At 41.1% G+C, this 21211-nt stretch overlaps 3 protein-coding genes across 13 annotated transcripts in view; 1 reads left to right on the top strand and 2 right to left on the bottom strand.

Annotated features, from left to right (window-relative positions):
- Positions 1–288: 288 nt before the first annotated feature.
- Positions 289–6237, bottom strand: tatdn1 (TatD DNase domain containing 1). 2 transcript variants are annotated; one of them, XM_027163456.2, is made up of 13 exons: positions 5805–6237; positions 5483–5548; positions 5360–5409; positions 5000–5063; positions 3265–3408; positions 2745–2787; positions 2580–2665; positions 2433–2473; positions 2125–2201; positions 1736–1806; positions 1151–1277; positions 508–632; positions 289–409 (listed from the first exon to the last, which is right to left on the bottom strand). In XM_027163456.2, the coding sequence occupies exons 1-12, from the start codon at positions 5824–5826 to the stop codon at positions 530–532; spliced, it is 894 nt and encodes a 297-aa protein (XP_027019257.2). In that variant the 5' UTR covers positions 5827–6237; the 3' UTR covers positions 289–409; positions 508–529. The 2 variants fall into 2 exon arrangements, with proteins under 2 accessions (XP_027019257.2, XP_027019256.2); XM_027163455.2 differs by having other exon boundaries at positions 289–632; positions 5805–6236.
- A 28-nt stretch (positions 6238–6265) lies between these two features.
- ndufb9 (NADH:ubiquinone oxidoreductase subunit B9) lies at positions 6266–8982 on the top strand. Its single transcript, XM_027163457.2, has 4 exons — positions 6266–6423; positions 7112–7304; positions 8080–8193; positions 8579–8982. The coding sequence occupies exons 1-4, from the start codon at positions 6338–6340 to the stop codon at positions 8708–8710; spliced, it is 525 nt and encodes a 174-aa protein (XP_027019258.1). The 5' UTR covers positions 6266–6337; the 3' UTR covers positions 8711–8982.
- A 278-nt stretch (positions 8983–9260) lies between these two features.
- The window catches only part of LOC113653698 (MTSS I-BAR domain containing 1), a 30801-nt gene continuing 18850 nt past the window's right edge, over positions 9261–21211 (bottom strand). For 4 of the 10 annotated variants that reach the window (XM_027163447.2, XM_027163452.2, XM_047819924.1 and 1 more), the window contains 9 exons: positions 18969–19126; positions 18641–18748; positions 18251–18345; positions 16798–17008; positions 14960–15055; positions 14542–14745; positions 14251–14400; positions 13443–13590; positions 11433–12791 (listed from right to left, as the gene is read on the bottom strand). In XM_027163447.2, coding sequence (XP_027019248.2) covers positions 12292–12791; positions 13443–13590; positions 14251–14400; positions 14542–14745; positions 14960–15055; positions 16798–17008; positions 18251–18345; positions 18641–18748; positions 18969–19126 — 1670 coding nt within the window. In that variant the 3' untranslated portion in view covers positions 11433–12291. Of the gene's footprint in view, positions 9441–11432; positions 12792–13442; positions 13591–14250; positions 14401–14541; positions 14746–14959; positions 15056–16797; positions 17009–18250; positions 18346–18640; positions 18749–18968; positions 19127–21211 lie in introns of those variants that run through there. The other 6 variants (XM_047819920.1, XM_027163448.2, XM_047819922.1 and 3 more) reach the window with 6 other exon arrangements.

The raw sequence follows: 21211 nt of genomic DNA, 5'->3' as shown, positions 1-21211 counted from the left end.
TTGTTCTGAGTGTTTTGATATGACACACGTCAATGTTATGGAAAGTTTTTGATTTTGCCTATATTGTGGGCGGGGCTACAGGAACACCAATTTAAACATTTGTCCAGAGTATCCCCCTAAAGAAGCTGGTCGAGTTTGGTGTAGATCACTCAAAATCTTACCGAGTTATAAACCTCTAAAATTTATAATGGTTGTATATAATGGTTAAATAGTTCTACAACTACCACGATTATGTCTAATGTATCCTAACCTAAACTCTTCACTACATAACACACATCAATTGAGAGATTTCATACAGAGGATGTATTTATTAAAATACGTTTCAGCATTGCACCAGCTGTGTGTAAGGGATTTTTGCCGGTCCCTGGATTTTTGCTGCCAGTCAACTTGTGCAGTAAGGAAAAGAACCCTGGGCATCATCGGATAAGAAGATCCACAGAGTAAACAATCTTAATTCTCACAGCAATTGTCACTGTTTGATCATTCAGAAGTCTGAACACGATTTACACAGTTAATCAGGTGGTTGCTTTCAGCTCCCAGTGAAGAACACTTTCAGCGTGTTGTTGTAGATAGTGTTGGCCATTTCTACCGGATCCTCTTTCCTCACTGCTGCCATCACCTCCAGCACCTGTCTGAAAACGAGAGCAGGAGAACTCTTACACAAGCAGAACCCTCACTCTGACAACATGGATGTGTATCTCTACTGATACTGATGAAGACGGAGGTGAATGGGTGATTAACTGATGGGTTTTAACTCCACTGGAGTAACTGGGACAAAATGTAGAAAAGGATGCATGAAAATCCCTCACCTTAATGACCCAAACGGCTCTTTTTACATCAGTGTTCTGACTAAACCTGACGTCCGCTTCAGTATATACCGTACAAATCTCCTCCATCCATACACCTGTCAGTACAAGCTGACTCTCATTCTCACCTACAGTTTTAGCACCTAAACTGATGATTGCTTTCTCCAGAAGTGTTCTGCCTTATTCTATTTTAAAGCTGTGCTGAAAAGGTTCTTGTGGAGAATAGGACAGACCTATTCTCAATTCCACATTTAAACCTAAATCTGAACTTAAACCTATAAATGTTTGTCATCCTTCAAGACAATGTGTTGTTTTGTTGTCATGGTGATGTCTGAATGACCTACATGATGTGACAGGGTTCATTCCTGTCTTTCAGACAGTGTCCTGCCTCCCACTTCTTCTTGGTTGGAAAGGTTGTTTTAATGAACTTGGATCCTGCATGAGTGTTTTTGATGCCACACCATGGAGCATCTGGAAGAGAGAGAGAGCAAGAGAGAGAGAGAGAGAGAGAGAGGTTGAAAGAATCACATTATGTTTAGCAGGAAAAGCTCTGGTGCTTTGAAATATACACCATTCTAGCTCTACCTCTAAGTCTAGGTATTGAGACATGATAGAGAATCTATAAGGAATCACTGCATAACCCAGTTCTAGCCAGGTTCTTCTTTTAAGATGAGAGTCAAATTATTTGCTACAGATTGGCCTTTCTTTAAATAAATTAAATTTATTCGACCAAAGAAAAAGCTGGAAGTTTGAATCTGAGAATTTACATCCTGGAGTTTCTCAACTCCTTCTGAACACACACACACACACACACACACACACACACACACACACACACACACACACACACACACACACACACACACACAGACACACACAGACACACACAGACACACACACAGCATCATGGCTCAGAGATTTAGTCAAACCTGTCTCGATCATCAGTCTCTCTGTGGGAATGGATTTCATGGCCTCGAGATTCGCCTCCGTCTTCAAAGAGCTGGAACCAGATGGTAAGAACGTGAGAGATTACACGGCTTTATCTCCACACTTCCACTCAGACTTTACACAGCTCTGGTGCTTTGAAGAACAACACACTTTACATCGAAGTGCCTTTTCTTTGACATGGATTTACAAAACAAGGTGTGTGGTGTGTCTCACTCTCAGGGTAAAGTGGAAAATGTGGTGAAAAAAAGGCCAAATCTTTTACTCGTGCAAAAAAAAAAAAAAAAGTATCCTAATCAAAGAAAACCAATCAGCCAATAATTTTATAATGATTACAGCAGGCCAAGGTTCTAATTATGACTCATCCTCTCACCAGCCGTTAATGCCGATATAAAGGTCCAGGTCTATCAGAGCAGCAGCGTCCTCTTTCGTCCCGTCGAAGGAGTGAACCTGTGGTTCAGACCAGAAGATATTTTTCAATATAATAGAGGAATTATGACAGCTTCATAACGTCTTCAAAATACAGAACACTCCAAATCAAAAAATGTAAATTTTTTTGTGTGGAATTTATGTGATGTCCATTTTTTGTCTTTTCTCTCTGAGACACTGAACAAATCGACAAAATCAGCTGAGGTGGGAGATCGTTTTTGATACGCTTTTACAGCTAGCTATTACACTCACCACTCCGCCGACACATCTGTCACGGTTTCTTTTCATAATGTCTAAAAACAACAGAGAAAACCTGGTCACAAGTCAGACATCATCCGCTCGGAAAATCTGACACGAGTAAAAGTTTTGTGTCACTTTCTTCCAGAATTAGAAACCTACCCAGGAATTCCTGGTGAGAGTTTCTGCAGTGCAAGAACATGGGAAGTTTGGTTTCTTCTGCCAAATCAAACTGCTTCTCAAAGTACCTGGGTTTAAACGTGAAGAAACGTTACTCGGCAAGAAAAAAAAAGTATTACTGAGAAGAAAGGAAGTGACATCACTCACTTCAGCTGGGTCTCTTTTGGACAGAATTCCAACCGATCAAAATCTGATAAAATGCAAATGTTTACTATTTAATATTTTTTAATATATCGGTTAGTATAAATGTATGAGGTGCATTAAAGTATCAGACAACTGAAAACTAGACACAAATCTATTCTAATTCTTCTTTAGTGTTTGTCTTGTTAGTGAACAAATCATAGATCAGATTGGTTTCCTGAACTGAAGCCTTTTCTGCTAAATGAAAGGATTTTTCTGATACCACAACTAGTATCTTTAAATAATATGTTGTATTTATAGCAACGGAATATTATTTCTATAACAAGAATTAGCAAACATATAATTGTGTAGATCAAGAATGAAATGTGATAAACTGTTGAATGACTGCAAAAACAAGCACAATCTACACACAACACACACAGCGTTTATACTAAATTTATATCATTCACGTAACTTATATTCAGTATAATACCACAAGAGTACACGTATGTGTGTGTGTGTGTGTGTGTGTGTGTGTGTGTGTTACCCAATCCACACTCCCCGACAGCTACCACCTTCTCTCTGTTGTTAATGGCCAGCTCTCTGAGTGCTGAGAAATATTGCTCTGCCCCCTGTTGCTCAAACTCAGCACAGCGAGTCGGGTGGCAACCTACAGTATTGAAGAACTCCTCTACAGAGAGAGAGATTGAAATTTCACAAATTTCACAGTGTAAACTCGACGTTGGCCCTACATTGTAGGGTCTCCACAAATCTGTTGAATCCCTCAGTTGTTGTCTGCACACATGCTTCAATAGATGACAAAGCGTGAGGAAAATATGAGCTTTTGTACAAAGCAGTTGACACGAAGTGTGTGTGAGAAAGCAAAAAGCAGGAACATCGTAATAATATTAACAACAACGTCGGTTTTATTGCTCATACCTTTTTCAAACTAGAGGTCACAGAGATGGTTGGAACAAATTATGAGCAAAATAAATACAAATAAACCAAACTAAATAAAACCCAAATGGCAAATAAATGAATAATTAATCAGTGATAAAGTGTACAAACAACATAACAGACGATGGTAAAGATACCTGGACAAACAACTGTAAAAACGTCCGAATGAGAATCTCTTTATTTTGCCAGGTTTATATTTTCAACACCAAGCTGAATTTTCAAGTTTCAATACTCTTTATTTCGTTTAATTTTGTCTTGATGTGTGCACAAATGTACAGTATGACCCGGAACATACTGATACTGATTGCATCGTCCAGTAAGACGATTTTCATTCATACAGTGGATATGACACGCCAGTCAGTGCACTGATTAAACGAGTTAAAGAGTTCATTCGTTCATAATGGGTTCATTCTTTACCAAATCTGGAGTCTCATTTAATTAGAATAGATTTTATTTATAATCTCAGCGTAGCACAGAGCAGAACAATTACTAATTTGTCCAGGGGCGGAAACAGGAGATCCCAGAGGAAACCCTTAAAGCATGTGAAGAACATTCAAACTCTGCACACATTGCAGAGATGGGAATCAATCCCCCAACCCCGAGGGTGCGATGCCACCATCCTAAACACTAAGCCATACTGAAGACCCTCATATTAGATATTTTTTTTTGTATATTATTATAGTACACTGATCAGGCCTAACATTATGACCACCTTCCTAATACTGCATTGTTCCCCCTTTTGCAATGTTCCGTGGTCCAGTTCTGGTGCTCATTGTTGGTCCTTTTGGCATTGACAGGGGTAGGCAATGGCACCCTGACTTGTCTGTGGCTATGCAGCCTCAAGTGCAACAAATTGTGATACACTGTGTATTCTGACACCTTTCCATCAGAACCAGCATAAACTTCTTCAGCAGTTTGAGATACGGTAACTCGTCTGTTGGATCAGACCACACGGACCAGCCTTTGCTCCTATGTGCATCAATGAGCCTTGGCCACCCATGACCCTGTCGCCGGTTTTGGACCACTTTTGAAAGCTACTTACCAGTGCATACCGTGAACCCCCCACAAGAGCTGCAGTTTTAGAGCTGCTCGCACCCATCACAATTTGGCTCTTGTCAAACCGTGTTTCTCAAATCCACTTTCCCATTTATCCTTCTAACACATCATTGCTGCTCTAATATATCCCACCCACTAACAGGTGCCTTGATAATAAGATAATCAGCGTTATTCACTTTACCTGTCAGTGGTCATAAAGTTATGCCTGATCAGTGTACATGTAAATTTTATGGCGATTATTCTGATGCACAGTGTGTGTTGTTCCTCACCTCGGCTTTGTGCTAGTTTCAGAGCTTCTCTGCTGTCCTCCAGATTTCCACCAGTGATCAGAAACTGAAACAAACATGACATGACCTCGATGTAAAAGATTCAGGAACATTTACACCATGGCGGTGTTCAATCTTTTATACAGAAGCCCTAACAACACATTTTTGGCTGTAGTTTAAAATGCAGGTTTCTATTAATCCTCTTGTCTTATTTCTATACTAGTGGAAATCGATGGTCACTCTCCATCAAGCACCATGTTGTTGATTAATTTCCTATAACAGCTCACGAGAGAGTGAGAGTGATTTATCCCTTACATATGGCACACAGAGGGTCAGTAATAGTAAAGATGTTAAGATTCATACCTTCAGAACCCCAACACTCAGAGCTCTTTGGACAATTTGCGTAAAATCATCTAAACGGAAAGAAATAAGAGTGTCATCAGAATTCACAAACACTAGACTACATTAAACAATGTTGTTTATTACCTTGGTGTTTTTGGGTTCCTCTGTAGATTCCCCTAAACATGGGGTCTGTAAGGTTAATTCCTACATCTGCAGACAGAGTTTGTACCAAAAGATACAAAAAAAATATTTTGTACAATACTGAACAAATACTGAAACTTAAAACAACAACAATAATAATAATAACAAACACATGACACGTGCAGCACATTTTCATGTGTTGAATGAATGAGAATGAACACAGCTTTTCACTCTTTTGTTTATCCTCTAATAAAGCTAGAAATGTAAACGCTTACTGCATTAAAGAACCTATAAATAAGCTATATATATATATATATAAGCTTACCTATAAATTTAAAGGTGGCCATTGTAGATTTGCCAGTGACACATTGCCAAACACGTATCTACCGTATTACCTGAACTATGTGTGCATGTTTTATTATACACATAAAACATTTTCAACATGAGAATATAAAACAAATATGTTTTGTTTTTTGTGGAATTGTGTTTTTTCTAAAAGCCACAATTCTGGCGTGTTCATATTCCTTTTTGTTCTATTTAATCGAACGATTAAAAATTATAAGTGCGCATTTATTACTGTTCGCCTTTTCGATCTCAAGCGTAATGATTAAATCTGAAATATTAAAAAAAAATCAAGTGTGCTACAAAGGCTTGGACAACAGGATTTTGTTGTTGTTGTTGTTGTTGTTGTTGTTTTTTTTGCCTTACATACTCTAATGAAGAAAGAATAGAGATTTTTGACATTAAGTATCTTGACATTAAGTCCCCACTGCGCATGCGTTGTGCATGGGGGGGGATTTCTGCACATGCGTACTGCTGACCAGCCTGTGACAGGAGGAGGAGGAGAGGAGATGCAAAATGGCGGCGTTCTTGACCCATCAGCAGAAAGTCTTACGACTTTATAAAAAATCTCTGAGGCATATCGAGTCGTGGTGCGTTTTCAGGTATTGTTCGGAAGACGTTCATTAATGTGTTGTAATTGAAGAGTTTAATAATGTATTAGTTTTAATGTGTTCGCTGCTTTAACCGCTGGGACGTTCAGGTCATTCAGCTAGTGAGCGTTAGCAGGTGGCTAAAGCTAACGCAAAACAACGACAATAATAGTAGCAATGATAATAATATTAAAATGCGCTTAAAACAAAGGCTAATGTTTACATTCGAAGTTATGCACGAATGTTGTTTGTTAGACGACGAGTAAAATTTGTAGCATCTGAACTCTGAAAGGGTTTCAATGTCAAGTTTGCGATATTTACAAAATGATCACATCGACGATACTGAGTGCACGATATAAAGTTGAAGGATAGGATTATTATTATTATTATTATTATTATTATTATTATAGTTTTGAGGTGGAAGTTACCATATGTTTATTCCAAATATGAGAATGTTTTCATAAGGACAAGAGTAGAGTCAAGAAGCTTTTATCATCATTTCAGCCATATATAGCTGTTGCAGTACACAGTGAAATGAGACAGGTAATATATGATTATGCCAAACAGCTGTAGGTTACACTGATAGGACACTTGGGGTAATGTTGTTGTTGGAGGAAAAATAACTGACGATAGAGCGATGTGATGAAGTTTCTTGTACCATACCGTAAGCTGAAAGTTTGGTGTTTATTGACTGTTTCAGAGATAAGTATCGTTTCTATGCTTGCGTACTGAGGGCTCGTTTTGACGAGAATAAGAATGAGAAGGACATGATGAAGGCCTCCATGCTGCTGAAAGCTGCAGAAGAGGAGTTCTGGGCAAATCAGCATCCTCAGCCCTACCTGTTCCCAGACTCCCCTGGTGGAACCTCCTACGAACGATATGAGTGCTACAAGGTAGAGTGAATAACAGCTCCGCTTTTAATATGCTCTCTGGGAGGGACCAGCATTCTGTCAGTCACAATGTCACTAACCAATCATGTGGATCTGTGTAATTCTGCACTGTGATATAGCAGAGAAAATATCTGCTTTACAATCAGTCCTTGAATTTTATTTTACAGACCAAAGTCTGTATGAACCCCGTCTTCATGCTGCAGTGTCAATCCAGGCATCTAGTCGAGTGACACTGGACGTTATTATGGGTTTAGACTGACATTAGCATTTTATATGTTCTAGGGGCCAAGCACAAATTTATTAAACAGGGTTAAAGAGTTAGCTTGGTGCCAACACGCACACCAGCAGACACACGAGTCAGCATAGCAGCCACACTTGAGTCTGAACGGCTCATCGTTCGTCTCTGAATCGACTTGACTGCAGACCAAAATGTGATGGGTTTTTGAGATTCGGAGCAGAAATTGAAAATTAATGAGACCTGGATGTGACACGTGCTGTCTGAAGCTTGTTTTACTCTTTAGTGATTGGATGAGTTTCTTTGGATGAGTTTGTTTAACTTCTGTCAATGTGTTTCAAAAACAGTGAATGAAAGGCTTTTATGAGTACGTTTTGGTTTAGCTCCACTTCAGTAAATGTGAAGACGTTCTTAGGGGCTTCTTTCTCTGTTAGAGCGTCTAGAGGAACACCTAAAGAAAGGCGATTCATTCCTGATTCACTTGTTTTCTTTCCTCAGTTCTCATATTTGTAGTTGATTTGTGTGGGTTTTTTTTTCCCTCAGGTTCCCGAGTGGGTTCTGGATCACTGGCACCCCTCGGAGAAGGCTCAGTACCCTGATTACTTCTCCAAGAGAGAGCAGTGGAAGAAGCTGCGAGATCAGAGCTGGGAGAAGGAGGTATATCATATCGTATAATATCATACCATATCATATAATATCATAACATATAATATATCACTATATAGAGGAGGTTGATTGTGTTAAATCTTGTTTCATACGCTGATAGTCTACACTTTCCATAGTCTAAATGAGTTAAGGAAAATATTTCAAACATTCGCTTTTCAAAACTAAACAAAAAAACCCTAGGAGCAGTGTTAACTGTAGCTTACAAGGAAACCCAACATGAAAATTATTCTATTTTCATTCAAAAATCTGATTATTTGACTCTTCTTTTTTTTTAATACCATTAAAACCATTCACTATAGTCTCTACGTCATTAGGAGTGGACACTGCTGGTGTGTGAGCTGTAATGTGTGTGTGTGTGTGTGTGTTTGAACTACAGGTGAAGCAGCTGCAGGAGGAGACTCCCGCTGATGGCCCCAGGACCGAGGCTCTTCCTCCGGCCCGTAAGGAAGGTGATCTCCCCCCACTGTGGTGGCAGTTTGTGACCCGGCCCAGAGAGAGGCCCATGTGAGATGCCCTGCGTTACAAATCACACACGCACGCACGCACTCTCCTCAGCTCATCTGAGTGCACTACATGAGTTACAGCAGAACCATTACACTCTGACATGTTTGTGTTTCAGCTTCACAGGAATGACTAACCCCAAACATGATAATGTACGATCTTAATTGATAGACGTTGACAAAGTTTGAGTGTGTGTGTGTGGGATGTAAGTGTAGACTGTACAGACATGTAGAGCACCCATTGTTCTTAGAATTCAAATAAATAAATCTGTTAATCAAATGGTTTTGGTTTTACTTAAAAAATTAATCTGTATCAGTTTCATGGATTTAAGACTCCATATTACTGCCCCTGGGTTTGGAAGGTGACCTCCAGTAGTGATGTCCATTTACAACGTTCCCACAGCAATCATGTAATTCATCTAATGGATTATTTTGATCAATGATCTGTTTCATTTCCTTGAGTAAAAATGATTTTGATTGACCTTCATTCAGTTTTTTCTTCTCCTTGATGGAATTCATGGAAATAACACGTTTAAAAAACACACGGAGAAAGATGAATGTGGGACACGTTAGCATTAATATTTTATTAGCTAAAACAGAACCAAACTCCAGAACTGATGCACTCTTTATCAGAAAAAGCAGTCTTTGTCCAAACCGCTACTAAACTCGCTGTTACATTCAGAAACGTGAGCCACGTGTGTCATGGAGCAGCTACCTTACTGTTCAGGAACGAAATCTCTGCAGATAAACACACACACACACAATGTTCAGCATCATATGCATAAGGCATCAGCTAAGTAGAACATTCTAGACCCTTTCAGCCTGATCATCACCCAGGCCTGAAGTTATAGAGCAGAGAGAACACTGAGCGTTGATTACACACGTGGCAGCGAGAAGACGACAAACTCTGATCCAGAGATTAAAGATTTCTACTTTACATTCAGAGAAACATTTCAGCCAGAAATGAAACGTACACGAGTTTCAAATATAACTGATGGGACAAGACGTGTTCCGTGTCTGACGTTTAGGCTAACGAGGCAAAAAAATCAAAGGCCTCCAGTTTAGCGTCACGCAAGCTAATTGGCTTGCTCAGGTAAGGGGTGTGGCCTACACTCTGTGCGTCCTCACCTGATCTGTATCATATATGATACAGACTCTTAATAACACTGCTTACGAATGAAAGAAAATTTAATACGATTTTAGGCCGCTAAACCGGTGGCTATAAGATTTTATTACTTGTTAGCTTCGTTAGCTTTTTTTGTGCCAGATTTTTGTTTACAGCCAAAAAACTTCTCTTTTACTTGCACTTGGATTTGCAATGCATTTAAAGATACAATACACATGAAGAACGTAAACGTCAATACACTGAGAGCGGACCACGGCAATAACGATTTGTTTAAAGAAAAAAATAAAAACCTGTTGTGTAAAACCTCTCTATGTCCTACTTGATCTTGAAGTAGCAATAAACCTAAAGATCTTGTGATGATTGGAGCAAGCTCATGACAGCTGTGTTTGTGAGAGAGTGAGCAAGTGTGTTTGTGTGTGAGTCCGAAAGTCTATGTACGTGTGAGTGAGTGACGGTGCGTGTGTTTGAGTAAGTGTGTGAGTGAGAGAGTGAGAGAGATGTATAGCAGCTTTACCTCGGTCTGTCACTGAGACATTTCCAGCTCAATCCGGTTATTAAGATCGATCTTTCTGGCAGCTTCTTGTACTGTTTATTAAAAGATGTTACGAGTTGTTCAGGTTTTGGTGTTTGGAAGGAAACAGAAACAAGTGTTCTATCCAGTGCTAATGATCAAACCCCAAATGGTTATTAAAGACAAGTGTACTGACACACATACAGGTGAAGTGTGTCTAAAGTTATACTAACACTGATCTTCACCGTATGCTCAATAGTATTTGCACCCTGACTGTCGCACCTCACCTACATGTGGCTCTTCTCCAAACATTTATCTTATAAACTTTGAAGTCTGAAGCATATGACTGTACAGGATGTCTTTCGTATGCCGTAGCTTTACAGTTTCCCTTCACTGTAAATGGCATGACCCAAAGCAGCTCCATGAAGTCCTGGTGTGGAGGTGAAGGTTAGAGTGGAAGATCTGGAGTGTCCTGCACAGAGCCTTGACTCCTGACACCTTTGGAATGAACTTGGAGTGGAGCCTCCTCAACATCCCGACATCAGGGTCTGATCTCAGTAACGATCTTGTAGCTGAATAAACACTAATCCCCACAGCTAGCTACGCTCAGATATCTGGAGGAAAGCCTTCACGGAGTGAAGAGTGGAGGAGATTATTCCAAAAGCAGACATACAGTGCGTAGAGCAGAGAAGAACCAGATCTGCCTTGTCTTGTGTGATCTAGATTTATGGTTCTTACTTACTACCAAACCCCTTTTGACTTACTGTCCACGTTCAGGGTAAATCTGGGGAATTCTCAAATCTGACAGCAGATCCAGGTTTATTATTAATACACTTGTCCTCCTGTATGTTAGGGTTTCTATGGTAACAGGAATTTTGGTGGATGGATTACAAAATGTGCGCAATCGTCCATACCTTTACTGTGAGACGTTTGTAAACCTTTATACAAGGAGTCTCCAGTGGTGAAAGAGAGAGAAGCTGCAACAGTCGGAGGTAAAGTGATTTTTTTTTATGGATAGAGGAGTTTGTGGTTTCTCTGTGACGCGAGTTGCGAGCTGCGTTTTATTGTGTGGAAAAGAGGGGGAAAAAGAGGCTGGTGAGAAAATTTTCATGAAAGTGATGAAAGGCATTAAAAAGTAAATTAGTAATAAAAAAAAATAGTTGGCTTGTGGTGTAAGAGGAATAAAAGACTTTAAGATGTGCTGTTAGTGGAGAACATAACGGCATGTCACTGCACGTACTTCGTAACGTAACTGAGACAGATTTGAGTGTGTGTGAAAGCTTTCCTGGTTTCTCACAGCAAGGATTTCGGGAATGACATCCTTCGGGCGTTTAAAGGAATTCGATTCATTTGTCTGAAGACAGTAAAAGTGGCTGCATGCACAAGAACATCAGGGTGGATCTCAGCCAGAACGACGTGCTGACACCAAACACCCAAACACAGCTGTACTGGAAAATCACACCAGAGTTGATATCATGTGTCCCCTAACAGCTGGAAATTGTACCGGGTCCTTCTTTGTGATAACGTTTATAATAAAGAAAGAGATTTTTCTTCAGGAAGTGCTGCAGTTTCGATCGTCAATATAATGTACAAAATGCACACGAGTAAACGTCCAGCGCGGCTCTGATTGCGGGTCTGCGATTCCTGATTGGAGTAAGATAAAAGGAGATACGATATGAGGCACAAAGTTCTGGCACCTAGAGGAGGATGGGCTGCAGTCGCTTCAGATCTGATTCTGTATCTGTATGTACAAAGCCACTAAATATCGCTGTTGTGTAATAGATTATAACATTAACACCTCGTCATTTATGTTTGTGTATATATTCAATCACTGTGAAACATATGTACTACTTTACCCATCCTACACGTGACAACATTAGCACGGTTGCTAAACATCCCCACCATGTCAACTACGTCTGAGTTCTGATTGGTTGAGAAGGAGGCGGTGCTCTTTATTGGAGAACCGGAGCAGATCTATCATTGGTCGCGGCTTTTTTGAGGCTCACCCCTCGTCGAATAGAGGACAGCATGCTGCCTTCCTGCTCGTCTGGTCCTACTTCTTCCTGCTCTGCCAGAGTATCTGATTGGCTGACTGAGTTGGGTGTTAGCTGTGTGGGTGATGGCGAGGGATCGCTGGGGAGTTCTTGGTCCTCGCTGCAGAATGGTGTGGGCACGGTGGGTGTCTTAACAGGAATGACAGGGGTCTTGATGGGAATCGGACCATGAACACTCGGACCGCGCCACAGGCTCGGCTTCGAGGTGGGTGCGCGCCGGATGGTGGCCACGCCTGGTGTGATGCTAAAAGGCCCACAGGGAGAAGGGCGCTTGGCGGGTAAAGTCCTGCGATATGAATGGCTGACATCCGTGCTCTGAATCAGTGGGGTTGGCCCATCGCAATCCTGCGACTCTCCGTCTTGGTCTCCGCCCCCTGGCAAGCACTCGTAATCAAATACTGTAGAAAGGAAGGAAAAAATAAAGGAGAAAATAAAGAAAGAAAGAACAAGGTGTTTTGTTTACATATAGCATAGGTAGATTGTTGTCTGGAATCTAAACAAAACTCTTTTTCTTTGACATTTTTTTATTCTCACCACTAGATGGCGGAATCACGACACCGACGGGTGAACTGGTGATCAACTGGTGAAACTAGTGCAAACTATTCTCTAATCTGAGCTTGAGGAGTGAAACTGTTTTCTCTCTCTCTCTCTGTCTGTCTCATTCTATCTCTCTCTCTTACTCTCTATGTCTCTCTCTCTCTCTCATTCTCACTTACTCTCTATGTCTCTCTCTCTCTCTCTCTCTCTCTCTCTCTCTCTCTCTCTCAGCAGGGTTACATTTTAGGCTCATACACTCTCTGACTACATCTGACAATGAATAAATGAGCACAAAATCTTTTACAGGGGCAGAACTTATCTAAGGGAATGAAGAAATAAAGCAAAATCCGTACCAAGAGTGTAATAAAAAAGATATTACAGTGTTAAAATAGAAACCATTGCACACACACACACACACACTCACACACACACTCACACACACACACACACACACACACACACACACACACACACACACACACACACACACACACACACACACACACACTCACACTCACTGTAGGTGTCCTCGCTGCAGCAGGGGGTGTTGGTCTGTGTGCTGTAGCCGCTGGAACCCTGAACAGACTCCCGGCTGCTGCGTGGTAAATCCAACGATAGACCACGAGACAGACACACGGCCAGCTCCTCATGAGCTTCGTCCTGTAACACACACAAACAGGTTGATATATTTAGGATTATGAGTTTAAATGATAGAGTAAAAAGAGATCAAATGCCAACAGACAGTAAGGTGATGTACTATTACACTATAATACTGGCTGCATTTATAATAACCGCTGAATTAAAGCTACTGTAAAACAGCGCTGCACTGATACTGATGCAGACTCCATTTTGCATTAAATACAGATTTAAGAATTAAGAGTCAGTAATTTTCTGTGAAATCTATAGAACGATAACAACAGGGAAACCATTCAGAAATAAGGCATCGAATTGATGATTTTGCTCATGCTGTGCATGATTTTATGACCATAAACACAAACACAGATGGACAAATCCTGGGCTACATGCTTGTGAATTCTGAGCTCAGAAACACGCAGTGATGTGTAGAAAGTTCTTAGAAAGTCTCTGTAACACCACATAAAGTGCCATCGAAATGTCGAGTAAGAATGAAGATGCCTGAAATCTTTCATTGTGTTAAAATGATTTTTATACTAACGTTTAAGAGCAAATGCGACGGGGGTTTAAATCATCATAAACTGGACTGGATGTCGCAGCAACAGAGTGGTAAAGTATGATGTGGCTAAAACAAGTTCACTGTGTTGTGTTGTGTTGTGTTGTGTTGTGTTGTGTTGTGTTGCTCACCCTGGGTTTAGTGTGAGTGCTGGAGTTGGGGCTGACTTTGTGAGCTTCTTCTCTGGAGCTGCTGCACTCGCTGTTCTCTCTCACTCTCTCCCTCACCCTCCGCAGGGTATTCACCATGGGCTGGTCGTACGGACCCGGACGGGCCCAGTCCTAAAGAAGCAGAGACACGGTCAGAACCAACGGGCCTTCTTTCATTATCAGTGTTAATCATTCAAGCCAAACGATGGATATGCGGTGACGGTGTGAAGGAACGGATGGACACAGAAGAGGTGAGAGACGGACGGAACTGACCTTCCAGCTGGGGACTCTGTGTATGGGGGGAAAGGTACCAGGTCCCACAGGAAAACACGGCTCCAAATCCACCCCTGGGGCGGAGCCAGGCGGAGACCACGCCCACGCAGGGCTGGGGGGGTGTGATACGAAAGGTGGAGATGATGGGATGATGAAGAAGGAAGGGTCCACTGAATTAAACGGTGATGTGCTGCCGTTTAGCAACTGAACGTGTAAAGTAAATAAAAACATACAGGATGAATGAGAAATCATATGAAAACGTCCAACGCAAAATTTCAGTGATGATGAAATGAAATGGAGGCGAATAGAAACAATTCGGCAGCCTATTGAGGCTCAGATCTTACTTAAGAGTATTTCTTTCCTTTTGGTGAAAGAGTGTGTGGGTGTGTTTGTGTGTGTGTGTGTGTGTGTGTGTCACCTTGTCTTCTGTTTTGGTGTTGGAGTCAGGTAATGTGGTAGTGCAGCTGTCTGTGATTGGCTGAGCTGACTCATCGGGGCAGGACGAGTCAGAGCACTGAGCACACACGCAAAGCCATGCAGAGCGTGTGTACATAAGCAGGCACAGAGAACACAACAAAACACACACACACAAAGGAAAACACATTAGCGCTTTGCAAAAGAAATGAGCAGCATGCACTGATAGGCTGGATGTAAGAGCCAAAGCCATGGAAAATAAAGCTTCACATCAGTCCAAAGCAGAGCAAGAGAGGGAGGCTGAGAGAGGCAGAGAGAAAGAGCGGCTGAGAGAAAGAGCGGCTGAGAGAGAGGGAGAGAGAGACAGAGAGACAGAGAGAGAGAGAGAGAGAGAGAGAGAGAGAGAGAGAGAGAGAGAGAGAGAGAGAGAGAGAGAGAGAGAAAGATAGAAAATTATAGAACGCCAAGAAGACACACTCACTAGTTCTTTCAGTGTATGGTCGTGTGTATGTGTGTGTTTTGACGAGTGGGAATGACTCATCAGTTAAAGCTCGTTCACTAAAGCAGTGCTGAAGCTTAATTTGAAAACCTGGCACACTTTTCCATGTCAAAAGCCCCTTCTCATATGCTGACGTGCATCGTTTCATCGCCATGACAACCCCAGTTAAGTTTAATGACTGCCATTTAAACAAGACATAAAACATGGCTATTGAAAAAAATGAGCAAAACTAATATAGGAACTGTGAGTTAAATGTCAGAGGAGGAAACTGGGTGAACTGTTAATACTATAAATGATCAGCTGTGGTCTAAAGGAAACGTCTTTAGTCTAAAGCACTTAAATCACTGTTGATTTAACCGACTGTATTAGCGCCAGGGTCAGTACACTCGGCTCAAACTGGAGTGTGTGTAGCACAGCGTGAATAACCTAGTTTCTCTTACATTGTACATTGTAATGTAATTACATTACTGCTATTAAAGAATTATATTTAGAGATTTATGCTATATATCAAAAAAATGTGGACGCTGGACACAGTTGTTTGCACTTTGTGTCTATCTGTCCATCTGTCTGTCCATCTCCAACTTAACTTGATGTATATATCTGTCTGTCTATTTGTCTATCTATCCATCTGTCTATCATCAACCTGAATTAGATAGATAGATAGATAGATAGATAGATAGATAGATAGATAGATAGATAGATAGATAGATAGATAGATAGATAGATAGATAGACAGACAGACTGACAGACAGATACGTTGATTTAAGTTATAGATAGATAGATACATTGACTTAAGTTCAAGATAGACAGATAGACAGACAGATCCTCATTACACATGACTGATTTACATATAATTAAATAAACAAACGCTTAGATGATATCCGGATATTCAAATCTTAGCACCCCTAATATTATCAATCCCCACGTCTGATTATGTCATTTCTCAAATGCGAGCCGTTTTTTGTCTATGAAAAAGATGTAAGTGTCTCCAGCTGCATGGCTTCCTAATTTAATAGCGAACGCTCCCTAGCAACAAGAGCCGGTTCCCATGGCAGCGTGAGCAGGAAGGGTTTTGTAATAATGCATATTCATTACCGCACGCAGTGACAGGCTCTCGGCACCTGATGCAATATGCATGAGGGAGAGCTGCAATAATACACATATTCAGAAAAAAGGGAGTGATCTTCACAGCCACTTCCTGAAGTGCTCAGTCTCGTCTTGGGTGAGATGGGAAAAAAGGAGGTCTGTGAGGTGTGTGAAGGCTAATCTGGGTATTTGGCGGTAAGCAGGTTACGCTGTCACTGAGCGAGAGTGTATACGAATCCCAGCTCATGAACACGTACCTGTACGCTCCCGTCTGGAGGCATGGGGGAGGGGCTTTTGGACTGACAGGTGTCCTGAGAGGTGAAGCCCGAGTCGTGAGAGGAGACGCTGGGAAGGCGGACGGAGCCTTGCTGAGGGAGGGCGGAGCCTCGGTAGCGGAAATGTGATGTGGGAGAGTGAGAATGAGAGCTGCTCGAACGAGAGTCGCTGCTGTTCACACTGTTCAGACTACTGCTTAGAGAGAGAGAGAGAGAGAGAGAGAGAGAGATTAATTTATTAAAAATATGTAAATTTTAAACATTAAGGAGGAAAAAACAAAGGTAGAAATGTCATGCATGGTGTGTGAGTTCTGTGTCTGGATCGTTACTCATCCTCATCCTCATCCTTGCAGTCTGACTACAAATACCTACACATTATATTTTCAACCAAATACAGTTTCTGGAAATAGATGCTGTAATCTAAACACTGTGACCCTGATCAGGAAGATACTAAGGATGAAGAAACAGAAGCTCTAAATGCAGCAGGGGTTTTTGTCCACTTCATGCTTTTACATGTAAGCAAAAACTTTGTGACTTTTCTTGCATTATGTTTTATCCCAGTCCTTTCATCTTAAAACACTCCTTTAATCTTGTCTTTGTATGTGTTTAAAGTGTTTATGCATTTGACATAATTAGGAAGGTCATTTTCTTTAAAACCTACAGTAGACATATGATGTCTTGAGTTCACTATTGGGAATCTCTTAACACAAATATTGGTATAAAACTATGAATCTGTTTCATTCACCAATTTTTGAGCTGGGAAGACTTTTTTTCAGAAAGAGGATTTTTCATCAATAGTTTTGCATGTCTGATGAGGCACAATAGGTCACAACAGCCATTAGGACAGTAATGCTGTCATTTTTTCAGTTTAGTCCTGGTGTGCATACTGTGGACAAATATGTGCAGGGTTGCCAGATTGTAACACCTTCATTATAATAGATTAGAAGTCTTTCTTTTGTCACAAATACATTACAGCACAGTGAAATTCTTTGTGTAAAAGTTGTATACCAACTTTTGGAGGTTGTGGTCAGAGTGCAGGGTCAGACATGATACATCACCACTGGAGCAATGAGGGTTAAGGGCCTTGTTTAAGGGCCCAAAAGATGTCAGATTGGTAGTGTTGTAGCTTGAATCCTGATCCTCCAATCAACAACACAGAGCTCTAACTACTTGGGCCAGCACTTCGAGTATCTACTAAGACTCAAGTCCATGACTGAATAGACACCTTCTAATCTAGGGTTTAAAATTCCTCCAATTCGTCAAAAAAACTCTTCTATATGAATATAATACGAATGATTAAAAAAAAAATCAGCCCATGCGTCCTGTGCAAGAAATCAGAAATAACTCAAATACTGCAGCACTGAGTAATCAAGCACACCCTGGAGTACAGGTGACCTAGTCATGCTTCGGATGTGGGCACCCTGTTAAAACACACCTACACATGCTGGACTTCCTGGAGGTGGTGCTGGGAGAAGAGGGCGGAGTCTGATACGACCAGTTACACTCGGAGCCTTTCAGATCAGCGATCACCTGCACAAGCATGCACAAAAACTCACTGAATTAACTCACAATCAATACACCAAATAGGGAATATGGGGAATTTTCATAATAATTATCTACTGTCTCGGAAGAAAATAAAAATCCAATGTGTGTGTTTGGTCTCACTTTGTAGATCTAGTTCACTTTGTAGCATGAAGTTCTTGTCATTGAGTGAAGCTTAATTCATCTTTAAAGAGGAGGTGTGTATGTGTGTGTGTGTGTGTGTGTGTGTGTGTGTGTGTGTGTGTGTGTGTGTGTGTGTGATGTGGTGAGGGTGTTTACGCACCTGTTCGCTGGAGGGAGGCAGCTTATGAGGGTCCATAGTCAACGACCTCAGATCATCAGAGATCGACTGCAGGTGTGTGATCTCACCCAACATACAAACTTCCTCTTCCTAAAGCCAGGGGGAGAGAGAGGGAGAGAGAGAGGGGGGGGGCAGAGGGAGAGAGAGAGAAAGAGAGTGAGAGAGAGAGACACACACACAAACAAAATAGTGAGTAAGAGTAAACAGTGCATACTTTAGGAAGCAGTGGGAATATTAATGCGTTAGAAAAGCAGGACGTTAAAGGAGAGGAGAGACAGAGTGATCATGGGTAGAGGACGAGCTGACTCACTATGGCGGGTCGGAGCATGGAGACGAACATGCAGAATCGTGCTCTTTCTTCAATCAGAGCTTTCCTCACTGCCTGTCTTTCTGTCTCCTGCAGCGACACGTACTTATCACTCACCCCCTGCAGAGCGTTGTCCACCTGAGGCTGGAGGTCCCCACGCCCTGCGTACACACACATATACACACACACATGAGCACACGCACACATACCAACAACATATTAACAACATATCTTCACCATTATCATCTGACAACAAAATCATGAATTTTCAGCTGTGATTTTTTTTAAAATAACGATTACCCATTTTTTATTTTAAGGATATAAAAATTCATTAGATTCGTCAGATTCATTAGCTATGTCAATTAAGTAGATTTGACAGACAGTGTTTTACAGACAGAGAATTATTTAATTCATTTTTAGAAATCTTTGGCAATCTGCCAAGCAAAACAAACAAACAAACAAAAAACACTGGGTTTATATAGTAAAAAAAATTAAAAAAAATCAAGCAGTCATGGATTATTTCTTTAGACCAGCATATCCTGGCATGTTTTTATCTTGTGTTGTTGTTCTGCTGGTCTATAATACAGCATACTGGACTGTCATCATGTGTGCATGTGCGTGTGGGGGTTTGCGTGTGTGTGTGTGTGTGTGTGTGTGTGTGTGTGTGTGTGTGAGTGTGAGTGTGTGTAATAGTAAAAAAAAATCTTTATCTTTATTTGTATCTTAAATTTTTTTTTTCAGGTCTCCACATGGATGTGTGTCACTAAGGTCACTGACTGAGTTCTCAGGAACATGGTGTTATTTATGTGGGTGGCTGTCCTACCAGAGAAGCCTCCTGTTTATGCAAAACACACGCACATACAATAAGAATAAACAATGTGACTACACTGGAATGCGGCTGCGTTCCAGCTCCACGATATAAACATGCAATTTCGGTGTTAAGTTCGAGATCAGATCCTTGTGTAGGAAAGAATAAAAGAGGTGAATATTATGTTTTGTTTCAAATTCCTTTCTGCTGCAGAGAACAGAATCAGGTTTTCTAAACACTGTGCAGAACTATTTGTTGTGAAATGTGCGAAAGCGCCGTGTGAACAAACTTCACCGTTCGTGTGCTTTCTCTAACGCCCACAGATCCCACTTTCAGGAAGTAACTCCACTCGAATGATTGAATAGAAATATGTACAAAAGGACATTACATTTCCAAAACAATGGGGCTGTATCTCAAACGATGCCGTATTGGGCAATATAATTATTTTATATGTTAAACTCACACCCATCTGGGATTAGCCCCAAGCATGTGATGGAGGATGAAGATTTACATTTTGGAAATTGCTTATCCAGAGCGACTTTTTTATCTCATATTATACAAATGAGCAATTGAGGGCCTTTGCTCAGGGGCCCAGCAGTGGCAGCTTGGTGGACCTGAGATTTAAACTCGCAACCTTCTAAACAGTATCCATCACCTTAAACACTAGCCTACCACATGATGGCAGATGGAGGAAGTAAATAATGGCAAATCTGAAATATTAAGGGATGAAGGGATGGCAGCATCTTTAAAAAAAAAGGACAGTTTTAGTCTTGCACATGGGTTCGCTTTCTTGATGTTGTAAGACGGGTTGCTTTGAGTAGCTCAGAAATTTCTGATTTACACAGAAACAGAGACAGGAAGGTTACAATAACTCAAATAACAACTCTTTACAACCGTGGTGAGCAGAAAAACATCTCAGAAAGCTCCTTGATGCCACATGGCCTCCACATCATGGAAGACATCAGCTTCTTCTCCTGTCAGCCAGAACCAGAGATCTGATTCACCTTTATTCATTCGAACCCAGTGTAGCCTCAGATTCCTGTTCCTCACTGATTTCATGTGCTGTGCTGCTGCCACCTGATTGGCTGACTGGATAATTGCATGAATGAGCAGATGTTTTTAATAAAGCGGTTGCCTTTATGTATCCTAACCTTCATAAAGCACTTCGTTGCCAGTAGTTGCAGACGGGAGTCCTGCCTTTTCTCTGGCTGAGGTACAAACTGGTGGTTTATTGTGTACTAAGTGCTCCCTATGTAGTGTGTTAAATTAACAGGAAGTCATTTGTGCTGAAAGCATTGTGTTCTGAAGGGATCTTAAAGTAAAGCAGTTATTATACATTTATTCAGCCTACGGCTTACACATCATCATTTAATACAGTCGGAAAGTGCTTGATCCAGACCCATATTGTCTCACACACACACACTCACACACACTCGCT

The sequence above is a fragment of the Tachysurus fulvidraco genome, chromosome 10 (genome assembly GCF_022655615.1).
Source record: "Tachysurus fulvidraco isolate hzauxx_2018 chromosome 10, HZAU_PFXX_2.0, whole genome shotgun sequence".
Lineage (NCBI taxonomy): Eukaryota > Metazoa > Chordata > Actinopteri > Siluriformes > Bagridae > Tachysurus > Tachysurus fulvidraco.
Note: the sequence above shows the minus strand (reverse complement) of the source record. Positions and strands in the feature narration are given on the sequence as shown.

What these genes read in the sequence shown, in the direction of transcription:
- tatdn1 (XM_027163456.2), bottom strand. Translation starts at nt 5,826, where the DNA reads ATGGCCACCTTTAAATTTATAG. An exon ending in AGGAACCCAAAAACACCAAG is followed by an intron (nt 5,410 to 5,482) that starts GTAATAAACAAC and finishes CTTTCCGTTTAG; the next exon opens with ATGATTTTACGCAAATTGTC. An exon ending in TGAGTGTTGGGGTTCTGAAG is followed by an intron (nt 5,064 to 5,359) that starts GTATGAATCTTA and finishes TGTTTGTTTCAG; the next exon opens with TTTCTGATCACTGGTGGAAA.
- ndufb9 (XM_027163457.2), top strand. Translation starts at nt 6,338, where the DNA reads ATGGCGGCGTTCTTGACCCATCAGCAGAAAGTCTTACGACTTTATAAA. An exon ending in GAGTCGTGGTGCGTTTTCAG is followed by an intron (nt 6,424 to 7,111) that starts GTATTGTTCGGA and finishes TGACTGTTTCAG; the next exon opens with AGATAAGTATCGTTTCTATG. An exon ending in AACGATATGAGTGCTACAAG is followed by an intron (nt 7,305 to 8,079) that starts GTAGAGTGAATA and finishes TTTTTCCCTCAG; the next exon opens with GTTCCCGAGTGGGTTCTGGA.